We start from the raw sequence: 27991 nt of genomic DNA on the forward strand, positions 1-27991 counted from the left end.
CACAATGCAAAAACAAGACATTTTATTGAAATAATTACCAAACAATGAAGTATGATAGGCATAATTAACACAGGCATTTTAGAAATTAAATTATATATTAAGTACTTAGAGAATTCACAGATTCACAATTGTGTTAAGTAGTTCAATATCAACATTTAGAAAACAAAGTATTGTTCTCAATCACTGAAATGCTTAATTCTTCAAGGAATCTTCTCAGCTGTAAAGACTTGAGAAGCTTGTCTCCTGGCCTTGAAAAGAAATTAAAAAAAAAATCTTAAGCTATAAGTCAACTAATTAGAATATGTGTTACCATTTTAATATAAAAAATAAAATTTAGAATTTTTTTCAAGATAATGAAAATTTCTAAAGAAATATTGCAATCTCAAACTTATGAAATTAGGCATATACATTTTTCCAGGCAACCCATAAACAAAGAAAATTCCAAATAAAGGCAACACAGAATGAAATAGGAAATATCACTTTTTAATGGAATAATGAGTCAAAAGCAAAATGCTGGCTCAAAGGCAGAGACAGATAAAAACAGAGAGGAGGCTAGAGGAAGACAGGGCTGTGTGCAGGGAAACTTTATGAAAATTATGCATATCTCTCATTATTACCTTAAATATGTCACTTCAAAAAACTTTTCAATGTTTGTGCTATTTTCACAAGCTGAGTACCAAATCAAAACATATTAAACCACACTAAATTAAAACTAAGGTAAACAGGCCGGGCGCAGTGGCTCAGGCCTGTAATCCCAGCACTTTGGGAGGTCGAGGTGGGTGGATCACCTGAGATTGGGAGTTTGAGACCAGCCTGCCTAACATGGAGAAACCCTGTCTCTACTAAAAATATAAAATTAACCAGGCGTGGTGGCATATTCCTCTAATCCCAGCTACTCGGAAGGCTGAGGCAGGAGAATCGCTTGCATGGGAGGCAGAGGTTGCAGTGAGCCAAGACTGCACCATTGTACTCCAGCCTGGGCAACAGGAGTGTGAAACTCCGTCTCAAAAAACAAAAACAAAAACAAAAACAAAAACAAAAACAAAAACAACTAAGTTAAATCAAGTTGAGAGTACAAGGATTACACAATGGAAAATTAAGAATATAGTAGGGTAACTTTAAAACTCCATATAAAAATGTGAAAAAAAATAAGAAACATGGCTATTACATAAGTTTGTACTTATTATTTAACTGAACTGCATTTGGTGATACTGTCTAAGATAAATCCCTTCACCTAAGTAAGTGCTCCAACAACTAGAACAGGGTCTGGAATTAGTAGATACTCAAAATATATCTATGTCAGAAATGTTTATTATACGACAGTGGCCAAGATAAAAAAAAGGTTTTGAAAACCAATCACTCTCTTTGAATAATAGTTGTATGATTATTAAAAGATCAGAACTAATGAAGAATAAAACATAAATTGCAGTTATAAATATGTATATTTTGGGATACCATAAACCATCAATTTTTTTTTTTTTTTGACACAGAGTCTCACTCTGTCACCGGACGCCAGGCTGAAGTGCAGTGGCACAATCTTGGCTCACTGCAACCTCCGCCTCCTAGGTTCAAGCAATTCTCCTGCCTCAGCCTCCTGAGTAGCTGGGACTACAGGCGCATGCCACCAAGCCCAGCTAATTCTTGTATTTTTAGTAGAGACGGGGTTTCACCATGTTGGCCAGGATGGTCTCGATCTCTTGACCTCATGATCCGCCCACCTCGGCCTCCCAAAGTGCTGGAATTACAGGCATGAGCCACTGCGTCCGGCCAGAAATAGACTTTTAAAAAATGAGTTATAAAAACTAATATGAAATAAAAGTAAAATCACTATTTTGTCTTTTAAAGCTGCAGCCTTCCACCTGATGATCTACAAAAGAATTGGTACATTAATATTTGCTGAATTCCTACAGTATAAATTACTGTTAAAAAGGACAGAATAAGGCTGGGCACAGTGGCTCACACCTGTAATCCAAGCACTTTGGGAGACCAAGTTGGGCAGACCACCTGAGGAGTTCAAGACCACCCTGGCCAACATGGCAAAACCCTGTCTCTACTAAAAATACAAAACAATCAGCTAGGTGTGGTGGTGTGGGCCTGTAGTCCCAGTTACTCGGGAAGCTAAGGCAGGAGAATCACTTAAACTCAGGAGGTGGAGGTTGCAGTGAGCCGAGATGGCACCACTGCACTACAGCCTGGGGTGACAGAGACTCCGCCTAAAAAAAAAAAAAAAAAAAGGACAGAATAACTATAAGGAACAGATACTTTAAAAAAATGTTATGTTAAACTAGTAGAATTAAACTTCCTTCATTTTTTGAAATGTAGTATCTTTTAAAAAAGAAATGTGAAATTGTTCATACAAAAGCTCAGCAAACAGCCAGGCGCAGTGGCTTACACCGATAATCCCAGCACTTTGGGAGGCTGAGGCAGGCGGATCATGATGTCAGGAGAGAGAGACCATCCTGGCCAACATGGTGAAACTCAGTCTCTACTGAAAACACAAAAATTAGCTGGGCTGGTGGCGCACACCTGCAGTCCCAGCTACTCAGGAGGTTGAAGCAGGAGAATTGCTTGAACCTGGGAGGCAGAGGTTGCAGCGAGCCAAGATCGCGCCACTGCACTCCAGCCTGGCAACAGGGTAAGACTCCATTTCAAAAAAAAAATGAAACAAAACCAAAACTCAGCAAACATGACTATGAGGTTTTGTGTCCTTACAGAAGAGGCAATATAGGGCAGGGATCCAGATGCAAACTGCCTGAATTAGAATCCTGACTATGTGTTACCTTAGGAATACAACTTCTCTCTTCCTCAGCATCCTCTTTTGTAAGATGGGATTAATAACAGGGTCTACCGTACAGGGCTGTTGTGTGGATTAAACTAGTTAACATATTTAACGTGCTTAGGATAGTGCATACCACAGAACAAGCATTAGACAAGTGTTATTTCAATCTATTATAATTAAAATCTTGTTATATTTATTATTATTCCTTTTCTACCTGGCAGTGTTATTTATACACTGTTGGCCAGGTTATGATTCTTACAGTTAAATCACAGCTACTGTCCATGACTCAGAAAACTAGAACATCAAATGCACAGTGCAGAAAGCACGTTTTTAGTATTCTACCCCCACAAATGACTCCATTTCCAAAACCAGAAAGATAACAGCTTACTAAAATGTTCAGCAATACACCATAGTAATATTTAACCACACCAGTGCTCTCAAATGTGTACATTGGTGAGCAAGTGTCTTGGTATTTTAAAATAATTGAAACAAACCTCTAACTTTAACTGGAAAAATTAATGATAGGGTTAAAAAATTAATGTACAAAATGCTCTCAATGTGTACATTGGTGAGCAACCATCTTGTTATTTTAAAGTAATTAAAATAAACCTCTAACTTTATCTGGAGAAATTAATGATAGGGTTAAAAAAAGAATGCAATGTTTATACTTAAATCATTACAATCATTGTATCATAAGTAAATTAAAGAACCTCTTTAAAAAATCCTTGCCTTTATATCGCATGTTATAAGGCTGAAAAGATTAGCTCTATTATTTCAAAAACTTATAGTCCTTTCCGCCATGATCCTATTATTCTCCAAAACTGTTTGTCTCACTTTGGTCTGTTTTCTCTTTAAAGGGAAATAAATCAATGTGAAGTATTTTTAGAGCTTTTTTTTCCCCTTAATTTAGGGCTTATGCATTTTCTAGACTTGATTTGCTATCATACTGCTTCAGTTCATACCAAGTGGAAGTTTTTCAATTCCTAGGAATTTTTCTATAATATTGTACTCATCACTTAACTGCAAGGAATAAAGACAAGAGGAAATTCTAATAAAGTTAAATTTTACAACTCTGAATATCCAATAAGCCCAAGTGCATAACATAGAGCCTTAGGAATCCCATGAATCACATTTTAATAAACCATAATTATAAGACCAATATGAGTTAGATCTCCTTGGATTAAGTTAGGTTTTCTTACTATACGTGTTAACATTATTCATCGCTTACCTGACATCAAAAATTAAATATTATAAAATTGAACATTTTTATGAAACTCTAAGTATAGAAAGTCATTAAAGTATCATTTCAAATAAAAATATGTTCATTCCAGAAATTAAAAAAATATAAAATCAAATGGTGTTTCCAACTTAATGAAACAGAATAAGGTGCTAAGGAATACAAAGTGGGCTAGGCACAGTGGTTCATGTCTGTAATCCCAACACTACGGGAGGCTGAGGGGAGCAAATTGCTTGAGCCTAGGAGTTCGATACCAGCCTGGGAACCATGGCAAAACCCTGTCTCTACAAAAAATACAAAAATCAGCCGGGTGTGGTGGCATGCGCCTGTAGTCCCAGCTACCCAGGAGGATCACTTGAGCCTAGGAGGTCAAGGCTACAGTGAGTCAAGATTGCATGCCACTGCACTCAGGCTTGGTCAACAGAGTGAGACCCCCGTCTCCAAAAAAAAAAAAAAAAAAAAAAAAGAAAGAAAGAATAAGAAAAAAGTGATAACACTGATTTTAAACTAAAAGTTTTAAACTTTTAAGTTCGTGTCATTCAGAGTTCACATATATTTAGATACTTACAACTTTCTCTACTGGAGAAAGAGCACCCTCTACTGCTACTATCTGGTATTGCTTATGTTTTAAATTTCCCATAGATTTCCGAAGTTGCTTGAGACTGCTAGCCTCTACGTCTTGCTTTAATAATTTCTGCATTTCTCGAGAAGGACATCCAGGATCAAGTATTAGTAAACATAATGTTCGGTTTCTTTTCTCTTCAATTCCGATAACAGTTCGACTGTGACCTGCCAAAAGATTTTTTTTTAAGTTATATATATGTCATATATATTTACAGCTATACAAATAGTATCTATATATATACTGTGAGCATATAATACAGTCAGACTCTCTGACACATATGTATCTGAGTTCTCCTAAGACATAAGAGTTTAGTGCTACTTCACTTTTCTTCATTTAACTTTAGTTTTCTAAAGGCTTCATTACAAAAAACTCTGCTTTTATTCTGCCATAGGTTTTACTTTTCCTTTCCCAATCCCTTGATCTCTCTTATTCAGATTATCTCAAACGAAAGAACACAAACTGTTCTAGAACAAAACTCTCATGATTCCAAAAGGTAAACAAAAATAAACCTATAAATACTAGAATATCAGTGGGGGGTGCTTAATCTCTTATAATTTGTATTCCTAAACAATGAAATTCTTAACATTATTCTGCTTATTCCTGTCAATTCAAACCATCCATTCATAATTTACCAAGAATCTATGTGCCAGGTACTACTCCATGTAGGAAGAAATATAACAGCAAACAAAACAGACAAATGTGCCTGTCTTCTTGGAACTTACATCCTAATAGAAGAGATACTCTATAAACAAGGTACATAAGTGAAGATAATGACAGTAATGGGATGTTGGGATGAGTTGTACTTTTTTTGAGACAGCCTCACTCTGCTGCCTAGGCTGGAGTGCAGTGGCAGAATCATGGCTCACTATGGCCCCCAACTTCAGGGCTCAAGTGACCTTCCCACCTCAGCCCCCTGAATATCTGGGACTACAGGCGTGTGCCACCACACCTGGCTAATTTTCTTGTTTCTGTAGAGGCAGATTCCCACTATGTCACTCAGGCTGGTCTCAAGCTCCTGGGCTTAAGCAATCCTGCTTCAGCCTCTGAAAGTGCTAGGATTACAGGCATGAGCCACCATGCCTGGCCTTGAGGTCCACTTTTAAATAAGGTAAGGTCAGGGCAGGCCTCACTTAAGTGACACGTAGGTAAAGACCCAAGAAGGCAAGAAATGAACAATGAAGGACAAGTGAACCAAACACAGAAAATAACAAGTGCAAAAGGTCCTGAAGATGTCAGGAATATCAATCTTAATTACTCAAGAAAGTATTGTAGAAATATCAATCTTAATTACTTAAGAAAGTATTGTACTGTCAAAGTAGCTCTGAAAATCAGATTAATGTCATATTACTCCTTGGTATTATCAGACCAGCCTGACCAACACAGTGAAATCCTGTTTCGACTAAAAATACAAAAGTTAGCTGGGTGTGATGGCATGCCCCTATAGTCCCAGCTACTTAGGAGCCAGGAGAATCGCTTGAACCTGGAAGGTGGAGGTTGCATGGAGCCAAGATTGTGCCACTGCACTCCAGCCTGAGCAACAGAATGAGATTCTGTCACACACACAAAAAAACGTTAACCTGTCCAAAAGCAACAATTTGGTTTTGTTTGTTTGTTTGTCTGTTTTTGAGATTGAGTCTAGCTCTGTTCCAGGCTGGAGTACAGTGGCACAGTCTTGGCTCACTCCAACTTCCTCCTCCAGGGTTCAAGCGATTCTCCTGCCTTGCATCCTGAGTAGCTGGGACTACAGGCATATACCAGCATGCCCAGCTAATTTTTGTATTTTTAGAAGAGATGGGGTTTCACCATGTAGGTCAGGATGGTCTTGATCTCTTGACCTCATGATCCACCTGCTTTGGCTCCCCAAAGTGCTGGGATAACAGGTGTGAGCCACCACGCCTGGCCAACAATTTGTTATCTTATAAATAACATTGTCAGGCATGAGTTATATTAATACCAACCTTGATGCTGAAGATAGATGGGAGGTTTAGATGTACACACTACCTTTGAACTCACTTCCCCCTCTGAAGAATAATAGTTTAATATCCATTCAAATAAGCAAGGGTGTGTACCCAAAGGACCAGTTGACTTGTGAAAATCAACAATATGACACCTATTAAAAATTGACAGAATATATAATTAAAGGCCATTTAAAAATATTTTCAATAGTTATCAAATATAACAAATTATTAGGTTAGAACCAACTTTTTCTAGCCATTACTTCCCTGTAAAGGAAGAAAGAAAAATAAATATAAATTTTTACTGCTTATTTAAAAAAATTATCATTTTTTGTGGGGGTTAACTATTTAACAATTCTCCCTATTTAACCATTTCACTATTCTTCTAACTAGTTAACTATTTAAATAATTTCATAATAAGTCTGCTGACTAACCTTAAGGTTACAAACATTTTCTGATATATAAAATCTCTATGAATAGTAAATAGTGACCATACCTGATTTTTTAAAAGTCATCTACATATAATCTGGGACATAGCTTTTATTCTAGTTTCTAACCCTGATGATCAGTTAGAAGCTGATTTCTGATTTGAATTCCTCAACAGCCATTTGTATATATCAAATAAATCTTAAATACTTTTCCTGTCAGCATCTCAAATCTCTATAACAGAAAATACCTGTAAAGATCATAGAAAAATGTGTGTGTACCCACATCTATACATCTATCTCCTATTTGACACCAGACCACCGTGGTATTTTTCCTTCAAGAAGGAGTCACCCTTCAATAAACAATTTTTTAACCAGAAACACTGTTTATACTACTCAGCTACTGTTTTTAAAAGGTCAGGTACAACTAAAAGCATTTCATAGCTTTATCATCACTTTATACTACAGCACAGATACTCTGTCCTTGTTTCTCTTAGCAACAAAATCTCTACAACATCCAAATTGCTAACCTCAGCCTCAGCAATTTAATGCTAGTAACTTACAGCGGGTTACTGGGTTTTAAGTGTTCAAATACACTTCTGGATAAACTGTTTAGAAGTAAAAAGAATGTTTTGGGTTAGCAGTTTGCATATTTATATTTAGAATACTAATTAAGCAGTACCTTACAGAGTATAAATCATATAGAGAGCAACAGAAAGACATGTAAATAACTACTAAACACATTCAGGATATATTAATAAAAAAGCTTGCTAAATTATTTAAGGTACCAGGAAAGAAGCTGAACAAGAATTATGGCTGGGTGCAGTGGCTCCTGCCTGTGATCCTAGCACTTTGAGAGGCTAAGGCAGGTGGACTGCTTGAGCCTAGGAGCACGAGACCAGCCTGGACAACATGGTGAAACCCCATCTCTACTAAAAATACAAAAAAAATATAAATAAAAAATTAGCCATGTGTGGTGGCATGTGCCTGTAATCCCAGCTACTGAGGAGGCTGAGACATGAGAATCACTTAAGCCTGGGAGGCAGGGCTTGCAAGCCAAGATCACACCATTGCACTCTAGTCTGGGTGACAGACTGGAGACAGATTCTGTCTCAAAAGAAGAAAAAATTACTTTAAAACTCAGAACATGATAGGGTAGATACAATTTGAAAGTGTGAATAGATTGGCAAAAAGAAAAAGGAGAAAAGCAGAAATAAATTTAGAGGGCATTAAAATTGTTCTTTAAATAATTCAAGAAAGTTATTATGCATACATAAAACATTAGTTTTTCTTTATAAATGAAAGAAATATTTTTACCTTTGAATCTAATCAATTAATGTGGTAAAAACAATGTGATATACTGTTTAAATAAGTAAGAAACAAACATAAAAGGAAACGTAAAGCCATAAAGCTTTATAAAGGCAGACGTTCCATTAAACATGATCACAGGCATCTGTGTCTATTTCCTCTTAGCCCAATGACATAATACTGAAGGAAATAATGATTTAAACACCCAAGGACAAAGAGAATGGGGACAGACAGGAAGAGAGCTCACATTTTCAGAAAATGGAAAGGAGCACAGAGAACACGTAAAAGTAAATAAAAGAAAATGGAGACTATATGTTTCAAAATCAGAGAGAGGCTGAAAGCTTAGAGGCACAAGGTTTGAGAAAAGCTAAAAATATGAGATTAATTCAAAGTTTGCTTGAAAGGCAAATCATACCTCAATTCGCCCCTCCACTAATGCAGGAACTCTAGGCAGGAGACTTAAAAAACTCTTCTCTGGATAACTTCTGAGAAAAGATTTATCTATATAATGGTATTTGAGAGTTCCCCAACCAAATAGTAACCTTCCACCTAAGACTTTTAATTAGGTCTGCTAATCTGCAAGCTCTGTGCAATCCTACAGCACTTCTAATTAGCTTTTTAATGTTTCATTCTTCACTCTCTGAATGGACAACTAAGGATTTCCAAAAGTTAAAAGAAAGCCTTCAAAATAGAAAAGACTAAAATAAACAGACATGAAAATAAATTAACATGGAACAAACAGAAAAATGCAGGCAATAGAAAGAAAATATTGGAAAAAGTTTTGCAACCATGAAGAAAATGATGCTATGAAATCATTCCTTAAAATTATATAATGGTCAAAATAAAAATTTCAATACAGTAGTGGGGAGATAAAGTTGAGTAAATCTAGAAAATAAAACAAAAAGCAAAGATTTTTAAAAAGGGACATGATAAACTTAGAAGGTAAAGAAGTTCAGGCTGGGGGTGGTGGTGGCTCAAGCCTGCAATCCCAGCACTTTGGGAGGCTGAGGTAGGTGGGTCACCTGAGGTCAAGAGTTCCATACTGGTCTGGTCAACATGGTGAAACCTCATCTCCACTAAAAATACAAAAATTATCTGAGCTTGGTGGCGGGTGCCTGTAATCCCAGCTACTCAGGAGGCTGAGGCAGGAGAATCGCTTGAATCTAGGAAGTTGGAGGTTGCAGTGAGCCAAGATTGTGCCATTGCACTCCAGCCTGGACAACACAGCAAAAACTGTCTCAAAAAAAAAAAAAAAAAAAAAAAAAAAAGGAGAAGTTCAGTGGCCAACTATCAATAGTTCCACAAAGAAAACAAAGAGATTATAGTTATCAAACAATAATAGTTAACCTCCAAAGTCATGCTGTGTGCCAGTCACAGTTCTAAGCACTTTATTATCCCATTTAATTGTCTACTATTAATACCTTCTTTTGTCCATGGTAGAACTAGGAACATACAAGTGCATTCATTCAGCTAGTAAGTAGGAAAGATAGAATCAAGCTAGGCAGTTTCGCTCAAAGTTCAAGCTCTTAACTACTATCCTAGATGGAACTAACTAAGATCTTAGACAATTCACAATTCCGGATTCAAAGAGAAAAACAAATGCCCAACACAATGAATCAAAGCCTACACCCCATGGTGAAATTCATAATATTGTGAAATTATGATGGGCTAAGAGAAGATTGAAAAAACTTCCATAGAAAATAAATAGGTTACACATTTTAAAAATGAGAATCAGATCACATCTTACCATCTCAATAGTAATATTCATTGCTAGACATCAGTAGGCTGGAAACTTAATTTGATGTGAAAATGATTTTAGAATTAAGAATAATATAGCCATTCAAACTATCATTTAAGTAATAATACTAGGCACCCTTTCTCAGGAAATGAATGAAAGAAGTGCTTGAGCAAAAGGGAGTAGTAATCTAAAAAGAGACAGAGAAAGAGACATAAAATCAAATAAAAATCCACAAAAAAACAGTGAAGAAATGCTACATGATAATAGCTGTAGATCTAGAAGGCAAAAAGTCCAGATGGGAGCAAAGAAGACAGAATGCTCCAAGAAGGATGTGTTTGAAAGTAAGGAGAGCCTCAGATTACATGATAGGTAGAGTGTAAAAACTTGAGGCCATGATGCAGTCAAGTATTATAGTAAAAGAGAAAAAGAAACACAATTATTAACTCCAGAAAAAATTTTAAATGATTTTAGCAAACAAAATCAGCAATGAGCAATATTTATACAATCATGTAATAAAATCTGACTTTATAAAATGATGTAAACTCTGATTTTAACAAAAACTAAGATTTAATCATATTAGAAGGACTGAAGGTAAACAGATAGAAGATATTAAAACAGACAATATGTAAAACGCATAGACCAAGAAACAGCTATGAAACCACACCATTTAAAAACAATGGAAGTGACAGTTGCCCCTCATAGACAGGACTTGAGGGTAGAAAAGAGCATACAATTGGGAATTGGTTGCTGGTTTTCACTGCTACTTAATTCAGTGCTACTTAATTTTATTTTATAACTATCTCTTTGATAAAAAATAAAATTTTAAAAAACAAAACTCCCAGATATGGTAATAACATTTAATTAGGTTTTAAGGTACATACTTTACCCTTAGGGAGGTCAGGAGTATATATATTTCACATGCTCCAATCCAGGCCTTTGTTCCCTGTAACCTGTTATTAAGTTGAGAGGCCCCCTGAGGATCAAAACCTTCCTTCCATGCATCTTCAATCATGGATTGAATTTTTGGAATGCAAGGAATCGACATACCTAAAATTATAAAAGCAAACATGTTACATGACTGTTAATAAAGTACCAAGTAATATCATTTAGCAGTGTATCATGTACTAGGGAAACTTCACAGTTTCTAAGACAGTTATTCCTGACATCTATCACCTTCTCTTCCTCTAATCAGAATTCAGGTTTCCTATATAAATATCCACTAACTGTTAAAGTGATTAATTATGTGTGCTATATCATTCATATCATACATATTTTATCAGATGAGACGTTCAGAGTACTAGATTTCACATACCTTTTAAGCAATCATTATAAGCATCATTTTGTAATAATGATGAAAGTAGCATTTGGAAATTTCTGTAACCACAACCCCAACCTTTGTCGCCTAAAGATGAATGAAAGTGATCCACCACCGAAGAAAGCCACACCCGCCTCACATCTGTGGCAGCATTCTGATAATACCTATGAAGTGCTTCAATAATTCCTAAAGTAGAAAAGAGATTTAGAAGCAGTTGTTATCACCTTTATATGGCTATCTCATACATTTTTAATATCAACCTCTCTTTCATCCTCCATATCTAAACACTGTCAATTCCATCTTCTTCACCTTCTTATTGCTATAACCTTAGTTTGTGTCCTTTCTTGTTACTACAATCCAAGTTTCCTAACACTAGCATATTATTTATTAGAGTTAATGGAAATTTTTTGCATCTTTCACTTCTGCATCTGCAGGGACCAGCACATAAAGTACAACTGTTGAATGAATGTTCTTCTTGTCTGTCCATTTTATTGTATAGAATGCTGGAGACCACTCAGTCTTAATCAATTTGCTCCCAATCAAAAAATATTAATAGCTCCCTATTACCTATAGTTTTAATTTTTTTGTAATTTAAAATTTTACTTTGCAGAATCAATTATCAAAGCATGAGAATACACGTTTTCATTTAAAAACTCTTGACTTACTGTTCATGAATAATAAACATATCCCAAACTCCAATACCCTAAATTTCAACCCTTTAGTAGCATATTCCATTTTGCCATTTGGGGAGATGAATTTGTTTGAGACAGCAGAAGGTAGTAAACCATACTTTCCTTAAGGCAGAACAATTGGTTTAGGACTCTTATTAACAGCCTTATAAACCGTATTAGAATAGTTCTAATCTATGTGATATAAAGTCCATAGAAAGCTATCCACTGACTTACCTTTATTTCACACCACTCTTCTTGCCATAATTTTGGCTGTGGCCTAACTGAACATGTTAAACATAATTTGACCCATGGAGTTTAAATTCAGTTTTTTAAATTAAATTTTCAAACTCTGTATTTACTAAGTACTTTTTCTTTCTTCTTTGCAACAAGAGTCTCACTCTGTCACCCAGGCTGGAGTGCAGTGGCACAACCTTGGCTCGCTGCAACCTCTACCTCCAGGTTCAAGCGATTCTCCTGCCTCAGCCTCCCAAGTAGCAGGAACTACAGGCACCCACCACCACCCCCAGCTAGCTTTTGTATTTTTACTAGAGACAGGGTTTCACCATATTGGCCAGGTTGGTCTTGAACTCCCGACCTCGTGATCTGCCCACCTTGGCCTCCCAAGTGTTGGGATTACAGGCATGAGCCGCTGCACCTGGCCAACTAAGTACTTTTTATACACCTGGCACTACGTAAGTGTTAAGGACAAAAAGATAAATATGGTACTATCCTTTGAAATGTCATGGACCCCAACTATAACAAGTGCTATAATATGGAAAAACAAGGTGTTAGGACAAGGGACATCTGAGTCCGTCCCTTTCCTGCTTTTAGTATACTCTCCTTATGTTTTAAAATTATAGATCCTTCACATGCTACTGTTTTCATAGACTCTTTTTCTGATTCTAACCCTTTTTCTGAACACCCAATTGCATTTATTTTTTGTGTCCCCAAGGTACTAGCCACACTCAGTCACAGTAGAGTACTACAGTTCTTTGTGTACATTTATTATACTCTACAGACTCTGCGAGGCTTATAGATAGGGAGATCTTATTTATATGCCCCATACTTTCTCATAGCATGTGGCACTAAAGACAATAAATTCCTTTTACTTAAATGGTTTCCTATAAGAAAATGAATTTTTATCTTTAAGAAGGACAATAAAAGATCAATAAATAAAACAATTAATTATTATAGTTGTAGCTGTGCCCTGTACCATGAAAAGGAGAAATACTGATCACTATAACCACTTTCAAAGAACTTATAAAGATCTGAATTCAAGAAAAAAAAAACAATTAAAATAATATATAACTGAGTACTAAATGTTATAGCATGGAATGAACGGGTACCCTAGGAAATCAGAGAAAGAAAGCTAAATGTAGACTTCAATATCATAGACTTGAATGAAGAGATCAAGATTTGTAACAGTCCTTTAAGAATGAGGTGGGGTGAGGGACAGAAAAAATAGAAAGTAAAGTAATAAACATTCTAGTACATTTTAGTATATATATTACATATCAGATGGAATGCCACACTGTCTTAGCAATATCATACAACTGCTGTAGGGGGAAATTTCCTTATAACAAAGTACTTTTTGTTCCTTAGCACCTAAATCTCTTTAGATATTTTCCAAAGTAAATTTATCTTCAGTTAGATTACATTCTATTGTTAAAATTATAACAAGATTGCAGTATATAAGTGAAGACTCTTTAAATGACAGCTGATTCAATGAACACTTGCATAAATAAAAAAAAAATAAAAATCTCTGCCGCTAAATCAATCACTTCTATATTACAGGGCAGTGTACTTTCTTACAGATATATTTAATATTTTCTTTCTGTATCCTAACAAATCATATCACATATGTGGAGGATGCCCTATGCCATAGCAAGAACTTTTTTACATGGAGACCCCTAAAGAAGTATAAAGGCAGCCTTTTGAAACAGGCTCATGGATATATGAAAATCTATAATATATAGTATTAGAATAGGTGGAGGAAATATATTCAATAAATGGTAGTGAAATAAGCATAATTAAGCATAATAAGTACTTACTATAAGGACTGTTATAAATAAGGAGAAAATAATCAGATTCCTATCTTCTCTCTCCTCCCTCCCCCAACATACACATACAAATAAATTCTGGGTAGATTAAAAATAAAAATATGAAATGCAAAATATAAATATTTGAAGAAAACATAAAGGTATATATTTGTGATCTTAAAGAGGGAGGAGTTACTTAAGACACAAATAATAAATAGAAATATTAAAAACTTTGATTATATTCAAATTCAAAACTTCCATCTAATTAAAGGCACTATATATAAAATTTAAATATAAACCATAGGCCTGAAAAAGATATTTGCATCTCATATAACTAATGAAGGAATAGTATCCTGAATACTTACTGGACTCCCACAAATCAGTAAGAAAGACAAACAACCCCATAAACAATAGAAAAAAAAAAAAGAGAACATTTTTCCTCATTCAAGAGGAAAGTAACTCAGGAGTAATCCAGGAAATGCAAATTAAAACATAAATCATATCATAACCTGTTGAATAGCAAAAATTTAAGTGTCACCATACAATGTGTGAAATATACTGGTGTGAATGTAGATTACAAGTACTTTGGAAAACAATTCTACAATAACCTTAACAAAGTTGAAGATCTGCATGTCCTTTAACTTAGCATTCCAGTTCTGGATGTAATACTAAAGAAACTCCTGAAGGACACATGTTCATAAATTACAAGAGTAGAAAACTGGAAACAATCTAAATGTTTATCAATATGAAAACAAGTTATCTACAAGTCGTGCAAGGAAATACTATACAGCAGCTAAAATGAATGAAGCAGAACTGCCAAGAACCAATATATTTGAGCAAAACAATTTACAGCATACATGTTTTATCCCATTTATATATAAACATATGCAAAATATTTTATGGAAATGTACATACACAGTAAGAGTACTAAAACATGTATGAGATTGATAAATACCAAACTCGGGATAATAGTTCCCTTGTGGGTATAATGAATTAGAATCAGAGAAGGGGTACATAAAAGGCTTTGAATCTCTACGAAAGGTGTTGAAGCTTTAAAAACCTTTAAGTAAATATGGTAAAACATTAAGATTCAAAAAATCTGGATGGCAGTAACAAAGCTATTTCCATAAAAAGTCTGTTAATATACTAATATATAAAGAAAAAAATTTTAATACTTGTCAAAAAAAAGTCATATTGTGGGGCAAGGCAGATTTGATTAGGAATAACCAGCTGTGTAACCTTGCTTTGGCAAAGTCACTACAACCTCTTTAAGCAACAGTGACCTCATTTGGAATATTTAACAGTACAGGAGAGGATGTCTGAGTTAAATGATACAATGTATATGGAGCTCTTAGTGTCCAAAAATGCACACAATATAATAGCCACCTGCCTTTTGTAGCCATTGAGAATTTGAAATGTGCCTGCCCAACTGAGTTGTGCTATAAAGTAGAAAATACACAATGGATTTTGAAGAATGTACAAAGAATGTAAAATGTCTCAGTAATAGTTTTTAATACTGATTACATGTTGCAATAATAATATCACAGATACATTGGTTTAAGCTATTAAAATTAGCTTCATCTGTTCCTTTTCACTTTTGTTAATGTGGATCCAGAAAATTTAAAATTATATATGTGGCTCACATTATATTTCTCTTAGACAGCACTCTCTAGAACACAGCTTTTTAAATGTCAAGTAAGACAATAAAAAAGTAAATTTTTAAGTGAATTATTTACTGTAAAAATAATTCACAAGTTTTAAAACAATATTTTTTTTTATTTGCACACAGTCTTACCTATAACTACATAAACCATGGATTATGAAAATTACGCTAAATTAACATGATTCTGATTATTACCTCAGTGGTATAAGCAATATTAAAACTATGACTCTGATGTTTACGTACTCACCAGAAGTTTTTGTTTTTCCATCATCAATACCAATAGCTAATGATTCCATCATATCAGCTTTTCTTCTATGAAATTCAGACGGAGGCATTCTTCCCCTATTTACTTCTATCTCCATATTTCGTAGTTGTTGTTGTTTGTATCCTCCAGAATTATCTAAACCATATTGTCTCTATTGAACATAAAAATAAATGACTTAATTTTTACATCTGTGTACCTCTATGAGGATGGAAATTTACTATAATTTCATTTATTTGGAAACATGTTGAAACATTCTGGTTTATAGACTTTACACAAGTTAAAGATTTTTATAAAAACTAACACACACACACACAGAATTATTGACTTAATAAGCAACCACTTTATAATCAATCTCTGGAGCCAAGATACTTGCTTTTCTATAGTAGCGGAAGCAGAGGATCCCATCTTTTTACCACAGGTATTGGGAAAGGCAGAAGAGTTCTGAATGCATTGCTCATTTTCTCAAGGAAACTTGTCAGTCCTTATTATTTGGTTCCCAGGCTAGTCCTCAAAGGCCTACTTAATCCATAATTCATTTAGTCAGTCATTTCACAAAGTAAATGAACTATGTTTTGTACACTGGACTGAGAATCTCAAATAGTATGTATAAGTTTTGTATGAAAAAGTTTTTGTAGAAACTTTACTACAGAAAAGTTTTTTGAGATCAATGATTAACTTGCAAAGTTACATGACCTCCTTAAATATTGGAAACTTTATATTGATCATGTTCTAAATTACAAAAGGCATAAAAGTCTTAAGAAAAGCCAGTTTTCTTTCCTATTTTGCAATTATTGTGAGTCACCAGTGAGAAAAGAGATCCTACATTAGGTCTTCTAAAGCACATTCTAAGCAACAATACCCATGTGAGATATCTGAGAAAAAAAGACAGAGGTCAAATAAGTCTGGGAAAATTGTGATATGTACATGCAAATTAGTATATTAAAAGCTTTGAGAAGTACCAAAATATACAAACCTGTTTACCTGAACACTTTCGAACCTATTCAATTGCATGCTTTTTTGTTTATGCACTATCCTATTATCACTAGAAAAAGAACATTTAAAAACTATGAGCAATAGGCCGGGCATGGTGGCTCATGACTGTTATCCCAGCTCTTTGTGAGGCCAAGCTGGGAAGATCACCTGAGGTCAGTAGTTTGAGACCAGCCTGGCCAACATAGTAAAACCCTGTCTCTATATAATACCAAAAAATGAGCCAGGTATGGTGGTGCACACCTGTAATTCCAGCTACTCGGGAGGCTGAGGCAGCAGAATCACTTGAACCCAGGAGGTGGAGGTTGCAGTGAGCTGAGATTGTGCCATTGCATTCCAGCCTGGGCAACAAGAGCGAAACTTCATCTCAAACAACCAACCACCACCACCAACAAAATCTATGAGCATTATTAGCACAAATAACACTATGGTCTACAAATTAGGATTGAAAAAAGGAGAAACAGACATTAAAAATTTAAATGCATTAAAAATATAACAGATGCTGCCAGTTTAGTCCAACAGGTAATATCACTCACCTTAGATAAATGAAGCCTCAAATATGATTTAAAAAAAGCATTTTCCTGAAAATGTTTCTTTCTAAATGCCTGAAATTGCAATCTGAAAAATAATTTAAGACTCAGGTGACATTAATTCTAAGTATAAATTTCACTTCCCAGCATCTACACAAACACTTAAATTCTGAGTCTCAGTTTCCTAATTTGTCCCATCAAGTTATACAGGTTTGAATGCAAGCTTTACCAGTAATCAGCTGCCTGACACTGAGGAAGTTACTTAGCCATTCTCCATCTCCGTTTTTTCATGTGAAAAAAACGGAGGGGGATGGGTCTAAATAACCTATTCATGAATTTGTTGTAAAGATTTTTTTTTTTTTTTTAGATGGAGTTTTGTTCTTGTTACCCAGGCTGGAGTGCAATGGCGCGATCTCGGCTCACCACAACCTCCGCCTCTTAGGTTCAGGCAATTCTCCTGCCTCAGCTTCCTGAGTGGCTGGGATTACAGGCATGCACCACCATGACCAGCTAATTTTTTGTATTTTTAGTAGAGACGGGGTTTCACCATGTTGACCAGGATGGTCTCGATCTGTTGACCTCCTGATCCACCCGCCTCGGCCTCCCAAAGTGCTGGGATTACAGGCGTGAGCCACCACGCCCGGCCTGTTGTAAAGATTTTGAGATACTACACGTGAAATGATTACCCCTGTGCCTGACCAGAATGAGTATTTATAAAAGGTGGCTGTTATGAACATATATAAATAAATTTTTTTAATAAAGACCAAAATACTACACTGGAGTCCTGAAAGGATATTTGAAAAATAACTCTACAAAATCAAAATAGTAAAATTGTTATTAATCTTTGTACCTGAAGCTTCTGAAATTCTTCTATTTCTCGTCTTGATTCTTCAGATCTCTTTCTGTCTTCTTCTTGCTGAAGCTGCTGAGCCAATTGCAGATCACCAGAACACTGGACTCTATCCATGCCTGCTAAGTATTTTTAACGTTCAGAATAAAATAACTGTTGCAATCAAATATTATTTATTATCTAATACATGTTTTTAAAAGAGAGTAAATGCTATTATTTGCCATTTATTCAATACTGAGAGGCCATGTAACTGAGTACAAATCCAGTAAAACTTACAACTGCTTTGGTAAGAAATAACCTCCATCTAAACAACTAATATTCACTGAGTGGGTTTTTTTTTTTTTTTTGAGACAGAGTTTTGCTTTTATTGCCCAGGCTGGAGTGCAACCATGCAATCTCGGCTCACTGCCACCTCCGCCTGCCATTTTCAAGTGATTCTCCTGCCTCAGCCTCCCAAGCAGCCGGGACTACAGGTGCCCGCCACCATGCCCAGCTAATTTTTTATTTTTAGTAGAGACGGATTCCCCATGTTGGTCAGGCTGGCCTCGAACTCATGACCTCAGGCGATCCACCCACCTCAGCCTCCCAAAGTACTGAGCTTTCAGGCTAGAGCCACCACGCCTGGCCTCACTGAGTGTTTAAGCTGTGACAAGCACTTTTCATTAATTATATTATCTGATCTTTATAACAATCTTATTAAGTAGGTATTATTATTTACTGAGGAAACCAGAATTTTAAAAGGTGAAGTAAGATATTTCATTGATGCTCCTTAACATAACTAAGGCAGATTAATGTTTCAAAGAAATGCTAGGGGAGAAAAAAATAATAAAGAACATAAAAATACACATTTACAAAGTACAGGTGTTAGATAATAAGTTAATCACAGTTTGGCCCCCAAAATGGCAACACTTTGCAACATCTCATCCTGTATCTTCTCTACTCAGGGTCTCCCAGATCCATGTGTCAGTGACTTCTGATCACTGTCTTGTCTCCTTAACCCCATGACCTGATGGTTTAATTTTATCATTGAATATTCTTCCTTTACTTTCAAAGTTCTCAACTGCTGCTACATCTTCCTATTTGGTCACCCTTCTATCCTTGGGGATATACAAGTCACAATCAATGTTTAGTGTCCCCTGAGGCAGTGATTTACTTAGACCATTATCTTTTTCTCTTACCCACTGTAGATTTACAGTATAATATATGTGCTCATACAAAGTCTATCATAATTAAGAGTAAGAATTACCAGGCATTCAGAAACCACCAGAGCAGGGAACTTGTCCATCTTTGCTCCAATAATCTCATCTTTGGGTTAAGCTGAATGAGCAGTAACATTGTCCATGAACACTGATACTGGTACTAGGATCATTGACATCGGACACTAAAGCCCTCTGCCTTAATAGAAGCTATCTATGTACCTGAAAAAACTGAAATAGGGTAAAACACAATTGGTTTCTCTTGGAATCTACTTTTTATTTTCATTCAATACACTTCTAAAACTCATATAGGATTTTTCCACTTCTAAGACACCATAATGATTACTCAATGCTACTATTAAAAAACACAGGGGAGAAAGGAAAACTTTTACAGAATCACAATAAAGTCATTTAGAAGCTGGGGCAAGCAGCTCAAGATGCATTTAAAGATGTTTTGGTTATATAGTTCACATGCATCTGTAAAATTTTATGTGCCATATAGCAGTTTTCTAGTTCAGCAATTTTTGCTGACCAAATACAATAATCAGTGACTTCTAGCTGCTAAAGAATGGCCTCAACTTGTAAATAAAACACTTTCAAAGGAAAAGATGTATTTTTAAATATTTTTCCATATCACAAATATAAAAATTAGATATGTGTCCTAGAAAGTAGAAATTAAATGATATTTTTAACTTTAAATATGTAAACATACCTTGTTGAAAGCTGTTTTCTTCTAAATGCAAGTCAACATGTTCCTGAAGAATATGGTAATTTGTACATATGAGCCCACATATAGGACAATCATAGAGTGGTTGATCACAGTCTGTATTAGAGACATAATTAAGTTGTTTTTATTTTTTAATTTTAATTTTGTCTTTTCTTTTATTGAGACAGGGTCTTACTCTGTTGCCCGGGCTGGAGTGTAGTGTCACCATCATGGCTTACTACAGCAATCCTCCCAGCTCAGCCTCCCAAGTATCTGGTGCTAAAAACATGTGCCACCATGCCCAGCTAAATTTTTTTTTTTTTTTTTTAGAGATGGGGTCTCACTATGTTGTCCAGGCTGGTCTCAAACAATCCTCCTGTCTCAGCATCCCCAAAGTGCTGGGATTATAGGCATGAGCCACCATGCCCAGCCAAGTTGGTTTTATTTTTATAACTTTTAGATTTTTCACCCCATGTCAAAGACTGTCTACCACCTGCTAACCTTATATAAGTAAAAGCTCTTTGTAGTGAATTTAAAAGCTATTTTTCTACTTCTAGGGTCAAGATAGAAGGCTGAGCACAGCACAAATCTCTCACAGCACTTGAAAAAAAAGGAAATATAATAAATATTCAGATCTGTACTCAAAACAAGAGAAACAGAAAGGAAAACCAAAGTGGTAAGTAGGGGCCAGTCTGGATATGGGTTTTTAGGGCTAAATTCTCAGCACCCACCAAACTGAGTGGTAAGGTGCTGAACTTAAACATCTAGCATAAAGCTGGTAATTGGGGTCGTACTGTCTACCCAGGAGCAGCAGATTAAAGAGCTGCATCCATCACATAGCACTGCAGGCAACAGGTCTAGCTTGCCAGGAACAGAGTGGTACTTCCATAAGACCAAGACGTAGTGGATAAGGGACACAGAAGAAGGACCCAAAATTGTGCATATACACAGAGTAAAAGCACAGAGCAATCCATATATGTAAGGCCTGGTCTGAAAGCAGAGACTGTGAACAGCCAGGGTGAAGGAACCATCAAACTGCATCACAGGGAAGGGATCATAAAAAACTCCCATAACAGATGAATGCTAAAATTTGAATTGCTAAGCACATTGGAAGCTGCAATGCCAAGAAAAACAGCCCAGAAAGCTACAAACTGAAAAAGTTACCTGGGAAGAAATGGAGCTACAGTAATCCATAATAAACTGTAAAATAAGTATGTTCAAAATGCTCACTGAAATGAAGGAGGAAACCGAATCTTTGAAACCAAGATAGAAAGTTATGAAACAAAAATAGAAAGAGGAAAAAAATGAAAACACTAAAAAAAAAAAAAAAGGCAAAGCTCAAGAAAAAAATGAAGTTTCAAGAAGTTCTCAGGAAATATTTCTAAAAGCTGCACTAAGAAATAATGGTATACATTATCCATAAATAATGCTGGGGGATATAAGACAAGTCCTTCAGACAGTTCTGTACAATAAAATGCCTTACAGCCAGAGCCAAGGCCAAGGAGGCCTTTATCTCGTTGATCATCACTCTACTGCAAGCCAATCCCTCTATGCCTTCTGGCCTGAAGTGACTACCAACCTTCCTCAACATTAGACCACACTACACTTCATAACCCTATATACCTTTTTTACTACCAGAATCTAAACTAAGCCTCAGAGGTTAGCCATCGTCATCCAATGGAGTCATCTAGGGCTGACATAACCACCAACACTGTTCCATCAATGAATCTAATCTAATTATTCGGTGGCAGTGTCTTAACCATCTTTATCCGAAGGACATCCACTAATCTGACCCAAGATATTACTCCTCCTATTCTCCTAACAGATACCAAGACGCCCTCCAGAAATACCGTCTGTCATCAGTCAGCTTCTCTATACACACAGTCTTTCTCTGAATATTCACTTCACCTTCCTGACTTAACTAAAATCTGGTTGCTTTATGACACATCACTTTTCCTATAGCCCCCTAACACAGAGGTAATTTTTCTTTCACAATTCAGGGCCCTAGAAGTAGAAGAGGCACCGCCTTTGCTCTCTTTCATCAGTGTCGAACCTGTTTTAACTACCATCTTTCTAATAATTCATGTCACCATAATATGGCATCACCTACCTTTCTTAGTGCCTAGTATTTTCTGAAGTCTTAGATACTCCTTTCGTTTACTAAAAATTTTAGCACCTGGATCAAAACCTTCTTTTCCTAGCCCTTATGCTATGATCATTCTTAGCAACTTCAGTATCCATAGGGATAGTTCTATGCCTTCATTTCTAACGATCTTTTCCTTCACCCTAATTTATCCACTGAATGACAACATTATACCCTTAATTAGTCATTACTAATAAGTGAACCACCTCTGACATCTCAAATTCAAATATCACCTCTGACCACCTATCCTTCCACGTCACTTTAAAATTACACCACTCTAAAAAGTGTTTGACCTAACCAAAACCTCCTATAGAGAATATATAGACTCTATTTTTTTGTCATTCATTACCACTCTCATGTTTTTCTTTAATTCCCAGCCTAGATTCCATGCATCTTCTCTATATGATAATAATTTCCTAAAATCACCTGCAAATTCACCTGTTCCATATACTATAACTGAACGTTGGTTAAATCCAACTATCTACCGATTCCACTTCTGTACTTCTAATGACAACAGGTCTTTTTGAAACTCAACTAAATATTCAGACTCATAAGACTACCATAATTCACCAGTTTACTGGTCCTGAGAAACTTACAGGAAACATTTTCAGCAAAGGATTGTCAGGCATTTTTCATCAATACACTTGTTTTTTTCTTTGCAGCAGTCCATAAATCCATACATTTTCATTATTAGCAGATAATAAAATGATCTACTTAGAATACTCAAGGAAATTAATATAGAAGTATTAAAATTAGTAACAGTTATGCCAGACACAGTGGCTCACACCTGCAATCCTGACACTTTGGGAGGCTGGGGAAGAAAGACTGCTTGAGCACAGGAGTTCAAGATTAGTCCATGTAACAGGGCTGGACCTCCTTTCTACTAAATATTTAAAAAAAATTAGCCGGCATGGTGGCACAGGCCTATAGTCCCAAGCTCCTTGGGAAGCTGAGGCAGGAGACCCACTTGAGCCCAGGAGGTCCACACTGCTGTGAGCCACGATCATGCCCCTGAACTCCAGCTTGGGTGACACAGTGAGCCCTTGTCTCAAAAAATATAAAATAAAATAAAATTAGTAATAGTTTAATAAGATTAGATACCTTAACTATCTATACAAATTTATAATGTTTCTAATGCTTCTATAAAACTGCAAAAGTTTCTTAGAAGGGAAAACCTCTAATTTACAGAAGCAACAGAAACTATAATCCACATAGAAATAAAGCTAACACAAATGTGCAATGAAAAAACAATACCAAATTTTATTAAGGGATGCAAAAGATGACCTGAAGTAATGTGGAGATGTACTCTGATCTAATTTAAAACAAAATTACAACAGAGTTTTCACGAAACTTGACAATATGGTTCTAACCCCCTCAAAAGAATCAGTAAGTCTAATTTGATAATGAAAACAAGGAACGAGGGAAAAACTGTCCTATCTGATGTTGATGACATTTTACAAAATAGTTATTAAAATGGTGGTGTAATAAGGGAACAAAAGCCGCAAAGATAAATAAAGCAGATGTAAGGGACCAGAAACTGGCCCACACAGATATGAAAATGTAATAAAAGACAGAAACCATACTATGTAAATCAAAGATAAATCTGGTTTCTGTACAGGGAAAAACTAAAAATTAGATCCCAACTTTACAAAATACACACATGTACACACGTATACACACACACACACACACACACACACACTCTTTCTCTCTCTCTCCAGAAAAAAATTTAAACAGTGAAAATATAAAATATCAAAATTTTTAGAATATAGGAGAATACTTTTTTGACCTCAGAGTAAAGAATACTTTTTTAGACAATACATGGAAAGCAAAAATAAAATTCAAATACTGCACAAAATTCAAGGACAAACAACATCTTATGAAATACAGCTGAAGGATTAGTATTGAGAATATATTTTTAAAGCAGCTGAAAAAAACTAAATAAAATATCTGACAATATATAGTTGAAAAAAATCCATGTAACTCAAGCATACAAAACACCTAACATGCACTTCATAATAAAGGAAATTAAAATAACTATATGAAAAAGATACTGATTTCATAGAGAAATGCATTAAAAAGAATGTAGATACGACTTTATATCCTTTACAAAAATTAATTCAAATGGATCATAGATCTAAATGTAAAATGCAAAACTATAAAACTTCTAGAAGTTGGCAGTTTTTAGACACAACACCAAAAGTAAAATCCATGAAGGAAGAAATTGTCAAGTTGCACTTTGTTAAAATTAAAAAATTCCACTCCATGAAAGACACTGATGAAAGAATAAAAAGACAAGCCACAGACTAGGAGAAAATATTTGCAAAATACACATCCAAAAAAGGACTTGTATCCAAAATTCAGAACAAATTTTTTTTCTTTTGAGACAGGGTCTTACTCAGTCACCCAGTCTGGAGTGCAGTGGTGTACTCACTACAGCCTCCACTTCCCAGGCTCAGGTGATCCTTCTACTTCAGCCTCCCAAATAGCGGGGACTACTGATGCATGCCACTAAAACTGGCTTTTTTTTTTTCTTTTTAAGAGATGGGCTTTTGCCATGTTGTCCAGGATGGTCTTGATCTCCTGGGCTCAATGGATCTGCCCACCTTGGCCTCCCAACTTGCTGGCATGAGCCACGACACCTGGCCTGACAAATTCTTAAAGTTCAACAATAAGAAAAAGACATAACATCCTAAATGTGTATACACTAATGACAGAGCCTCAAAATACATGAAACAAAACCTGACAAAGCTGAAAGGAAAACAGATAAATTTACAATTATAATCAGGGATTTCAACAACCTTTCTCAAAAATTGGTAGAACTACTAGAAGTATTACTATAGAAAATAAGCAGTATATAAATAATCTGAGCATGATCAACAGGATCTAGTTACATACATAGAACATTCCACCCAACAAAGCAGAATACACTTCTTTTTTCCAAGTACCCATGGAACATGACCAAGATAGATCGTGGCTTGAGTCATAAAACAGATCTCAACAAATTTAAACAAACTGATATCACACAAAGTTTGTTCTCTAACAGACTATAATAGTCTCTAACAGACTATTCATAACAAAATAATGAAGTCAAACTAGAACTCAATGCAAAGTCAGAGAGTTCAGGATAGTCCAGATGAGATGCTATTGGGCTAGTGACAACAAAAAGAGTATCTCTGGAAACTAGACAGAAAGTTCTAGAACTACTGTCAATGTAGCTGAAACATTTTATATCTGCAGCAACATTCTTTTCCATAATGTACTTTTATATTTCAATAATGGCAAATGAAAAATGTTATAGACATAAAATGGATTTCAAAACACATCTGTAGTAATCCGACTTACAAACCAACTTTTAGAATAACACATATTAATTTCAGGCTGTAAACTTATAATAATTTACAATGAAATAAAAACTTTACCTTCCAATGGAATGTCTAAAAGATTGGCATGCTTTGTTTTCACATGAGTTTCCATATCTTCTCTATGCTCCTCTATTTTTCCACAGAAAGGACATTCGGGAGGACTATACGTTGTTTCGTAAATAGATCCTTTAATTTCGGTCAGGTCAGACTGTTTTTCCCTACTTGTCAGGAATTTTCTAGACTCAGTTAAGTTCTCTGAATAAAAGGCTTCATGTTTTAAAGTACTATCTTTAATCAGGCTTTGAGCTGAATTTTTTGGATGAGACGCACAACCTGAATGAATACTTGAATTAACTTCTGTTCCACACTGTAGAGTGTTGTCTTTCTTGTTATCTGAAGTTCCATATTGTACTGTATTTATCCTCTCAAAGTTTCCTTCAAGTGTATTCTGCTCAAAATGAGTTGTTTCAATATGAAAACACATTTCATCATAATTCACACCTGATAGCTTGCAAAACGGACATATAATTTCATTTTCCATGTGAACAATTAGAAGGTGAGCCTTCATGTCTGGTTCTGAGGTTACTGTTTCTCCACAGATATCACAGGAAAGCATGGTATGACAAGTAGCTAGAAAAGAACATAACATTATTCTAAGTTTCAAAGTAAGATTTGAAGAAAAAATGCATTTCATAAAACGATTTGAGACAATCATTTGATCTTTAATGCTGGATTATTTTGATGAAGAAATTTTCAATGTACTTACTGTTCCTCAAATACACACTTATTTATAAATAGCAACCAAAATTTCAGGTGTATGGTTTCAAAAATAATAATAAAGGCAAAATAATGAAAACAAGTAATTTTAAAAATAAAATATTTCAAAAAATGTCTCTGGCCCAAGGTTGAGAAAAAATAACGTTAAAAAAAGTATCCAGGTAAGATAAATCACGTAAGAAAAAATGAAAAGAAACCTATTTATCAACTGATACATCTAAACACTGAACACTGAAGCTGATTATATTGAGGGTAAAAAAGCACATCTTAATAATAGAGGTTAACACTTAGACAGCTTTACATGTATTAAACTAATTTAAGTACTATTATTATCGTTCTACACATTAAAAAAAATGCTGACTCAGGTCACCACAGGTAGAAAAAGGTGTAAGTCAATATGCTAACTCAGTCATGCTCCACAGCCTGTACTCTCAACCCCAAGAATAAATGCAGAAGTGGTATCGTAGAAAAAAAGCCCTTATTCCAGAGTCAAGAGAACTGGGTAATAATTTCAGATTCATCATTTTAGGTAAGGCATCTCATCTCTCTAGGTTCAGTAACTACTTTTGGATTTTATGGATAAATGAATTACTGACTACTGACTTAAAAGTGTTACGAAATAACAATTTAAAAAAGCAATCACCTCGGCGGCAGCACCTTCCTACTACAGACCATCATTCAGCCAAAGACAATTCAAAAAAACAGGAAAAGAAATGACACTATTCCCTTCATTTAATAAATGTACCTTTAAAATACCTCCCTACATGGTCCTTATTTTTCTCATTTCTCTCCAGACAAATGGATATAGTCTCTGATTTTAGAAGGCAGTTCTCCCACCCCCAACCCCCCAGGTGTGATCAACGTCACACACGGAGTTTCTTCTTTTCCAGTTGCTGGGTCACGGTCAGACACAGAATGATGCATTTGGACGTGGACTCAGATGAAGCGGGTAAGACACAAGAGGGTACCCAGATGCTTCGAAGGAAGCGAGTGAGAGACAAGAAGGTACCCAGTGCCAGGCTAGGTACGTGGTAGGTGAGGCCACAATACCGCAAGGCTGAGTCTGACAAACGTTCCGCGCCAAAGGCCCAAGCCAGGGACACGAAACTAACGGGCACTAAATAGGTGAAAGCTTTAGGCCTGGGGAATGAGGGAGGGGACCATCAATTCTTACCGGCCGGGGGGCCAGCAGCTGCCACACTGTGGTCCGCTAGGCTTTCCCTTTGGTCCTAGCTGCCAGAGGAATGCGTGCGCGGCGTCCAATACCTCTCCCGGCCTGAAGACTGAGGACAGGCCCTCCCAGTACGCAGAGATTCAGTTAACCGAGGAAATAATTAGGAATTTCCAACACCTTAGCCCTCAATACCTCATTCAAAACACACTTCCTTAGTCCCACGGAAGAGAAGGAATCCCA

The 27991-nt window shown here is 35.7% G+C and overlaps 1 protein-coding gene across 7 annotated transcripts; it reads right to left on the reverse strand.

The window, feature by feature from the left end:
• Positions 1-27973, reverse strand: ZUP1 (zinc finger containing ubiquitin peptidase 1). Of its 7 annotated transcripts, none has more exons than XM_078370759.1 (10): positions 27752-27973; positions 25858-26430; positions 20299-20409; positions 18391-18509; positions 16003-16171; positions 11461-11568; positions 10949-11114; positions 6600-6751; positions 4585-4805; positions 1-248 (listed from the first exon to the last, which is right to left on the reverse strand). In XM_078370759.1, exons 2-10 carry the CDS (start codon positions 26414-26416, stop codon positions 201-203), a joined length of 1653 nt encoding a protein of 550 aa, XP_078226885.1. In that variant the 5' UTR covers positions 26417-26430; positions 27752-27973; the 3' UTR covers positions 1-200. The 7 variants fall into 7 exon arrangements, with proteins under 7 accessions (XP_078226885.1, XP_002746939.1, XP_078226884.1 ...); XM_002746893.8 differs by having other exon boundaries at positions 11380-11568; XM_078370758.1 differs by having other exon boundaries at positions 18391-18512.
• Between the last annotated feature and the right edge of the window lie 18 nt (positions 27974-27991).

This window comes from Callithrix jacchus, chromosome 4 (assembly GCF_049354715.1).
Source record: "Callithrix jacchus isolate 240 chromosome 4, calJac240_pri, whole genome shotgun sequence".
In the NCBI taxonomy this organism is placed as follows: Eukaryota; Metazoa; Chordata; class Mammalia; order Primates; family Cebidae; genus Callithrix; species Callithrix jacchus.